Below are 9,244 nucleotides of genomic sequence, written 5' to 3' on the forward strand. Positions count from 1 at the left end.
CAATAGACAGTTGTCAGGTGACTTTTTTTCTTGATATAATCTCTTGTAGAAGTCTGTTGCTACAGTTAAGACGTCGTTTCTTTTGTGTGTTATTTTATTTGATGTTTTTATTCCTTCTATCCAAGTTTTATGCGTTCTTAGTTCATTATACGCTTTCTTTAAGCTTCCAGATAAGGTGAGGTGTTTTTTGAATACTTCTTGTCTATGGTTTTTGTAATCGTTTTTGATATTTTTGCTAATCAATTTATAAAGTGCGCTCAGCTCTTTTTTCATTAATAATGATTTCGGTTTAGTGTTTTGAAGCTCGTGTCTTCGTTTCATTAGTTTTTTTGTGTTTTCAGTAATCGTCGAGTTTTCCGGATGATCTTTTCTAGCTTGTTGCGCTTTTTCGAGACTTCGTATGATGGCGTGTGCAATCTTGTCATGGTAACTTTGTACTGTAGTATTGGCGTCGTAGTCCAGAAGGTCTGTCTTAAAACATTCTATGGCTTCTGTGTATGCCTTGATTTCATTTTCGGTTTTTAATAGACTTTTTGGTAATTTGTTGTAGTTGGCTCTACTTTTTCTGTTGTGTTGAAGATTTATCGTGCCTCGTACTGGTCTGTGGTCCGATGGGTACATTGTGTTAATAACTTCGATGTTTTGAAACCATTTTGGTCGATTGGATAGGATGTAATCAATTTCGTTTCTGGTGTCGCCATCTGGTGATCGCCAGGTCCATCGTCGGCAGTTTCTTTTTTTAAAGAACGTGTTGAGTATGGATAACTTGTTTTCGTATGCGAATTGAATTAATGTCTCTCCTCTGTCGTTTCTTGTTCCGTAACCATGGCGTTTTGTTACTAAATACTCATCAGGTTTAGGTTGGCCAATTTTTGCATTAAAATCGCCGATTATGATTATGTGCTTCCCTGCAAGTGTAAGCGCCTTTTTGATTGAGTCATAGAACATTGATATTTCGTTGTCGTCTGCCGATGTGGTTGGAGCGTAGACTTGAATTATATCGATTTGTAAGTTGCCAATATTCAGAGTTAGAAGAGCTATTCGTTCACTTAGCCCTACAAAGCGATCTATACTGTTTTTATGCTTTTTTTTCACGATAAAGCCGACGCCGTATTTCCCAGGGGTAATACCCATCGTGCAGAGTATAAACTGTTCGTATTCTTCTATCGAGCACCCAGGTCGCCTGACCTCGCAGATGCCCATAACATCGAAGTGTATATTTTTCACAACACAATAACATAAAGGCTCAAAAATATAAAGACATAATTAGAAAACCATCAATAAACAAGTATAATATTTCATTGACTGTTTTCTCTGAACCGAGTCCTTTACTTTAAAAATCAAGGAAGTATCGCAAAACGGGAAGTTGGAAAACAATTAATTAAGTTTTTAGACCACTTCCGCTCATAAGCAAAGAGACATCATCATCATCATCATCATCTCAGCCATAAGACGTCCACTGCTGAACATGGGCCTCCCCCTTGGACCTCCATACGTGCCGGTTGGAAGTGACCCGCATCCAGCGTCTTCCGGCGACCTTAACAAGGTCGTCTGTCCATCTTGTGGATGGACGTCCTACGTCCTACGCTGCGCTTGCTAGTCCGTGGTCTCCACTCGAGAACTTTTCGACCCCATCGACCATCTTTTCTGCGTGCAATGTGGCCTGTCCATTGCCACTTCAGCTTGCTAATCCGGTGGTCTATGCCGGTGACTTTAGTTCGTCTACGGATCTCCTCATTTCTGATTCGATCACGTAGAGAAACTCCGAGCATAGCTCGTTGAGCGACTTTGAGTTTTGAGATGAGGCCGATAGTGAAAGACTACCACGTTTCGGAGCCGTAAGTCATCACTGGTTAAAGCTTTCGTCTCGAGCTCGAGGCACTGAGGTATGTCGGACGAAAAGACATTACGTAGTTTCCCGAACGCTGCCCAACCGAGTTGGATTCGGCGGTTGATCTCTTTCTCGAAGTTGGACCTACCCAATTGGACTACTTGTCCTAGGTAGATGTACGAGTCAACAACTTCGAGTACCGAGTTCCCAACAGAGACTGGGATGGGCACAACATTGGCATTTGACATAAGTTTCGTCTTGTCCATGTTCATTTTCAAGCCCACCCGTTGTGAAACTCGGTTGAGGTCATCGAGAATCATGCTGAGTTCCTCCATCGACTTTGCCATGACTACGATATCGTCGGCAAACCGAAGGTGAGTAATGTATTCGCCGTTGATGTTGATGTCAAGTCCTTCCCATTCCAGGAGCTTGAAGTCGTCTTCCATTACGGAAGTAAACAGTTTCGGAGAGATAACGTCTCCCTGCTTTACGCCTCTTCACAATGGAATCGCCCTCGTGCTCTGCTCATGTACTCGGACCGACATGGTGGCATTACTATACAAACACTTCAACACTTCGATGTACCGATAGTCAATATAGCATCGCTGAAGAGACTCAAGCACCGCCCATGTTTCCACCGAATCGAAGGCTTTCTCATAGTCCACAAACGCTAAGCATAATGGCAAGTAATACTCTTCGGTCTTCTGTATAACTTGCCGCAGCGTATGGATGTGGTCTATGGTTAGGCGTTATGCCCTCGGACAAGACGGAATTAAAGAGCTTCTGGAGGACTTTAAGTAGCGGTGTTCCACCCGCTCTCAGAAGCTCTGAAGTGATTCCGTCTTTGCCCGGCGCCTTGTTGTTCTTAAGCTGCTTCAGGGCCATCCTAATCTCGTACAGACTGATGTCCGGGATGTCTTCGGTATAATGTCGGGACAGCTTGGCTCTTGGATCTTCTACCAGGCTGTCATCGGGCTTTGCGATCGAAGTGTATAACTGTCCATAGAACTTCTCGATCTCGCCTAAAACCTCCGCTCTGCTCGACGTTATGCTGCCATCTTCCTGTTTCAGCTTTGTCAGCTGGCTTTGCCCAATAGACTTGTCCTTTGTGAACAATTTGGAGCCTTGGTTTCGCTCAATAGTCTCTTCATAGTCAGTGTCTCAAAGAGACATAGCAATAATTTATTACTAATTTCCATTTAAAAAATAATATATCCATGAAAAGAAGCAAATATATCAAAACGTATTGATAACGTCTCCTGAGTCACCATCACCGTCTCTTGGGTCACCAGAAAAGTGACCCGGGGGAACGGTGACCCAGAAGACATTTAAAGTCAAATCAATAATTTTAGTTATTATCCACAAAAATATGTCAAAAAAGTATATTGTTAGACCATATTAGACCTAAGTCGGATCTATAAAGCTACAAATTAATATAAAAAGACAAAACTACTTACGAAATATCACAGTAAGTCAGCGGACCGACAATTAACACATCTTGGCTCACTTCGAACCACGGACGAAATGGCCGGCGAATAAGAAAGTAACCGTAATGGTGGATCTTGTCACGTGATACTTAGATCGGCTGCCTATTGGCTGGGCGATACAGTGTCATAACCTTGAGCCTTCGTTGCATTGTAATGTTTGGTAAGTTAGGGGACTTAAAAATGAATCATTGTTTCGGGACGCAAAAAGAACTTTTTTTTTAAATAAATCTACGAATTCTAGCGAAATTTTAGCATCGAATTTGTAAATTAGATGTTAATACCTTTTTAATTAAGCGTTAATAGTGAATATGGTGGAGTACATTTTTTACACTGTTAAGTAAAAACCGAAGCCGACATGCGATTGGGACATGCTTTTTTTGTATGGGAGTCTAAAATTATCTCCTGGGTCACCAAAAAAAAACTATATTTAAAAAGAAATCTTTCAGTTTATAAGTTCTAGTTTGAATGATTATTTGGTTAATTTACTATAATATACCAGATAAATTTAAAAACTGTTGTGATTTGTAAGATTTGAATTTTTATATCGTTGGGACACGATATGACATAAAAAAGTTGATCGACCCAAATACGCTGGTCAATTCACACGAAGAAAATAACAGAGGGTCTACCTTGAATCACGTTCGACGTGTTAGCTCCCTGTCACACTTACGTACGAATTTACAAGTGCGATAGAAAGGCAACACGTCGAACGTGGTTCGCGCTAGGCCTTTTGATCACAGCCACAGACGGGTTTATGACTCAGTGTATGACGGGTAGGTCAAGTTGCAACTGCTTAAACAAGTTTAAACCTTAAAGTTATAGTATCAAGATTGAAAATGACTTAAACAGTTCATAATGAGCCGGTATTAAATAAAAACAATGCTCAGTGTTGTGATAGCCAGTGATCGGAGAACGCGCAACGCGGCATCATGCGATTCCTTGTAAGTTTTTTTTTTTAATTTTTGTGCTCTACAAAGAGACTTAAGAATTTCTAAACTGCCAGGGAATTAATTACAAGTCTTTGTACAGTCGACGCGCACTTGGCCCCCACGGCCCTAAAGTTTCGACACAGAGTGATAACGACATGATAGAGTTAGACCAAGAAAAGTCTGCAGCGATTTTGATAGCCTAGCTACGCCGTGTAAGTCTTTGACTTTGGCTATTGACTAGGGAACAAAATTAAATCTCAGGTAAAATATTAATTAAATGATTAAATTTAATGAATTTTGGAGTCAAATCCACATTATTGCGAGCATTGACGCCAATCTGTCCGATCCATGTAATAAAGGCCTGTGCACACCGGCTGCGTGTGCGTGACGTGCACGTGCGCGTGCGGCGTTGTAGTATACAGATCCTTATGAGAGATGGCACACCACTTGCGTGACGTGTGTGTGTGCGGCTCCAACATTTTAGCGCACGCGCACGTGCACGTCACGCACACGCAGCCGGTGTGCACAGGTTTTAAGTCAATCACACTTTATTATTTGTTTATGTATGTATTTAGGGACATGATATGTGAAATCTCTCATTAGCATTGCAATGTCCGACATTTTTGCCGATCTGGGTGCCGCTATTTGGTTTACTTTGCAAAACTGGTTGACCTATCGCAAAACCAATAAAAAATTTAAAAAACATTCACTTTCGATGCCAATGTGCTTATTTGTGAAAAATACAAAACAGGTCGACTTCGATTTTTGGCCTCAAGCAGGCGTGGCTCACTCCGCGATTTCGCCGCTTTGCTAGCTACAAGTACATCCATCCCACACCAATTTTGGTGGCTAGCCATAAGCCGCGCGTGGCGCTGTCGCCACCTAGCGGTCATATCTGTCCTAATCGTAAAATACGCGTTTTATTAGAGAGTGAATCCTCTGTACCTATTATAGGTACTATATTTATTCAGTGCGTCACGAGAGTGGCAGTTAAAAAAATGTTTCGTTTTAGCAGAGATATACGTCAACGTCAGGGCGTCCCACGGCGATGCCACATGGAGGGAAAGTACCTTAAATATCATAGATAGCATATTTTGCTGAAAGAAGACTTCATTTTATTGTTAAAACTTAGTTAAATTGCATTCATACTTTTTTAATTTTTTATGAAAAAAAAAATGTATGGAAAAAAATTATTGCGTCATTGGAGGAAAAGTACCTTAATTATTGTAAATGAACATCTTACTGAAAGAAGACATTATTTCGATTTAAAAAAACAAGTTGAATTGCATTTTAAATAATTTCATGGTTAAACCGGGAATCGAACCCGCTACACGAGAAAAAAAAATACCTTGTAGCTTTGTCATACCGATCGAAAGGCTTCAATGTGAGAATTATTTTTTTGGTACAAGGTATTTTTTTTTCTCGTGTAGCGGGTTCGATTCCCGGTTTAACCATGAAATTATTTAAAATGCAATTCAACTTGTTTTTTTAAATCGAAATAATGTCTTCTTTCAGTAAGATGTTCATTTACAATAATTAAGGTACTTTTCCTCCAATGACGCGATAATTTTTTTCCATACATTTTTTTTTAAAAAAAATTAAAAAAGTATGAATGCAACTTTACTAAGTTTTAAAAATAAAATGAAGTCTTCTTTCAGCAAAATATGCTATCTATGATATTTAAGGTACTTTCCCTCCATGTGGCATCGCCGTGGGACGCCCTGTATATAACTCCGTATAATATAAATAAAGTCTAAGAAAAAAACGTGCCTCGGACGGCCAAGGAAAAGTCATTCTCGAATAGATGGCGCCATTCCCTTTGGCCTATTCTCGGCTAGATGGCGTTAACGAGACCGTTTGGTATTTAACAATTTTAACACATATCAGTGAAAGAACATGGGTCAGTATGGAACAATAAAAATTAAGAATCATTTATCCGTAAACATATTTTGATTATTTTATACATTTTCAATTTTATTTTAAGTTTTGATCGTGTGTCGATAGATGGCAGTAAATGTACCGTGACTACAAAATTGACAATGACAGGACCCCTCTATACTATCTATTCTTTTTGGTTTTAGGTATTCATCTTTGTGGTGCTGACAGTACTAGCGGTTTGTGGACTAGCATCACCCTTGCCAGCGCGATTTGAGGGAGACACAGAGTTACAACGGCCGCCCCGTACACCACAGTTCATCAAGGGACAGAAAGGGAGCAGAGGTAAAAACCTTGCTTATTTATACCATTAGGATACGTTGAGAGACTTACTGGAGTCAGTTATGTAACGCAGCCATACATGACCCAAAAATTTTTTATTAAGCTATGAGCTTCATCACATCTGATATTTGAGTAATTCTAAGCATTTCTAGCCTGAAGTGGGGGGGACGGTGGGGTACAAAGACGGCCGCCATCCGTCATCTTTAAAAAAAATCTACTCTGATCCTGGTGGGTACTAGGGCAAGTTTGGTATCATTTTCGTATAAACCAAAGACGTAGAATTCATTGCTGATATTTGTTTTTTCAATTTCATAGTAATTTTACAAGAAAAACGTAAAAAGGTGAAAAATTTGGTTGGAGATTTTTGCTACGCGGAGCCGAAACTACAAAAGATAGAAAGTTGAAATTTGCACACTAGATTACATTTATAAAGTGTACAAGAGATAAGAAGCGATTTTGAGAAATTCAACCCCTAAGGGGGTTAAAAAGGGGATGAAAGTTTGTATGGGGTTCAAGTTTTATTTTAAGCTAGGAATTTGAAACTTCGTAAAACGATATATTATTAAAATACAAGAAAACTAATTTCAGCGTTTTTGAAAATTCATCCCCTAAGGTGGTGAAAAAGGAGTTGAAAGTTTGTATGGATATCAAAAAAATTTTCGAACGCGGGACTTGAATCTTTGTATTTGGGGATATTATTAAAAGACAGGAAAAGTAATTTCAGCGTTTTGTAAAATTCATCCCCTAACAGGGTTAAAAAGGGGTTGAAAGTTTGAATCCATTACAAATCCGAGTAGACACACATTTCTTATTGCCTCCCAGGCTTGAAATGCTTAGAATTACTCAAGGAACATATGTGATGAAGCTCATAGCTTAATAAAAAAATTTTGGGTCAACTTTATAACTGCTTCCGCTAACTGCCGTATTCGAACTTCAAGATATTCACAAGAGACGGCACGTACTAGATCCATTCTAGATACGTTATAGTTTAGATGTCAACTAGTTCTCTTTAGCAGCGCAATTCGGGCAACCAATGTCACTTTTACGTTAGATAGAGTAAGATATATCTATTAGATGTGAATTGGATCTCTGAGTCATATCCTGTGGAAATCGTTCAAGAGTATCTCCGAATCGCGCAAATGTCAAATTTGACAGGTTAGATCTTAAACATATCGTTTTCGTATCTTGGTGATGTCTAAAATATATCTAATCGATGTCTATTTCAAAATCTGAATCGGGCCCAGAAACGATACCATACAATGAAATTGTCGCAATCGCAACCTGTACCGCGCGACCAAAACGTCGTAAGGGGTCTCTATTGTTTCCCAAAAAGTCATAATTTATTTGGTTCAGAGACGCGTCACTTTTCAGGATTGCCATAAAACAAACCTAACCTAAACTATCTATAGGATAACCTTACGAAAATCCTGAAAAGTTAACGGTTTCAGTTTTATGACTAATGCATAGTTAATAATATGAAAAACAATACACCACATTAGTATTTTTTAAACTTATTGAAGTGAATTTCTATGGCATAGTCATAACAAGCAATAGCATTACTTTGACATTGAAGCCATGCAGTCAGTAGAGGTAGGTAATTAACAAAATTTGCGTACATTAAGCCGATTGCATTAATTTCTAAAATTAGTGCACTTACGAATATAACGAATATTGCTTTGTGGTTTTCCTCAAGTAAATTTACTTTGCCTTTCATGACGAAATGCACACTGACTCATATCTTTTCTCCGTAGCAGTTGAATTCGGCGAGCCCATGGCGAGCCAAATTGGCGTTTGCGTCCGCACGGCCTGATTTTTGATAGGACAATTTTATCAGATTGGCGAAAAATTGTCCCCGTCTGAACACGCCATAAAAATATTAAGGGTGACAGTCCATTTCCAACGACAGCTGCATTACTGTTCATTTTACTATGGAAATTGACAATAACAGCGACGCGTTCAGTACCAGAGCGGCTACCGCGAAAACCGAAATTCGCAAATTGCGGGAATCTTTCTCTTTTACTCCAATGAAGGCGTAATTAGAGTGACAGTGAAAAATCCCCGCAATTTGCGAACTTCGATTTTCGCGGTTATAGCCCTGTAGTGCAGCTGCGGTTAGAAATGGAATGTTACCATAATTCATAGCAATTGAAGTGATAAACGGGCTGGCAACTATTTGGTCTGTATCAATATCAAAGTGGGGGGAAGGGGTAATTTTGTTGTATGTATGTTAGTCAGTTGACGAAACCTACTGTAGATGTATATTTTAGTAAAAAACTGTTTGGTTATGTGAGTATTTTTCTGTAAAAGTTTATATCTTTAATATCTTTTCTTTCAGTTCCTGACCCCCTCAATCTACGTAAAGGCGAATATATTTGCGGCAACAAAATATGCAGTCTGAAGCCAGGAGAGATACCCCCCAACTGTGGGGGGGTGTGCCAGTATAAAATATTTAAATAAACTTAGATAGTACATTGTGGTTTTACTTTTGACCTTATTTTCTAGTTTATCTTTATAGGTCCCCGTGCATGAACTATAGGGGGCAGCAGCCGTCAGATATTTGGCGCGAGGCGTAAATGTGTCGTTTATGCTTCCGATCTTAAACTAATAACGCATAGACAGATAGTCCCCATACGGTGAACCTGCCAAAAGTGAAGCAGAAACACGATGGATGTGTGCGTGCGACGCTCGTGTTTTACGCTCAACAAACACACACATATATACAAAATATGTTGCCAGTATTCATTTACATCTCTCAAAGTAGGGGATTTTTAACAACATCC

At 39.3% G+C, this 9,244-nt stretch overlaps 1 protein-coding gene across 1 annotated transcript; it reads left to right on the forward strand.

The window, feature by feature from the left end:
• The first annotated feature begins 4,153 nt into the window (after window positions 1–4,153).
• On the forward strand, window positions 4,154–8,933 carry LOC134673975 (uncharacterized). The gene is made up of 3 exons (XM_063532021.1): window positions 4,154–4,259; window positions 6,329–6,467; window positions 8,800–8,933. Exons 1-3 carry the CDS (start codon window positions 4,248–4,250, stop codon window positions 8,919–8,921), a joined length of 273 nt encoding a protein of 90 aa, XP_063388091.1. The 5' UTR covers window positions 4,154–4,247; the 3' UTR covers window positions 8,922–8,933.
• The last annotated feature ends 311 nt before the right edge of the window (window positions 8,934–9,244 follow it).

The sequence above is a fragment of the Cydia fagiglandana genome, chromosome 19 (genome assembly GCF_963556715.1).
Source record: "Cydia fagiglandana chromosome 19, ilCydFagi1.1, whole genome shotgun sequence".
Taxonomy (NCBI): domain Eukaryota; kingdom Metazoa; phylum Arthropoda; class Insecta; order Lepidoptera; family Tortricidae; genus Cydia; species Cydia fagiglandana.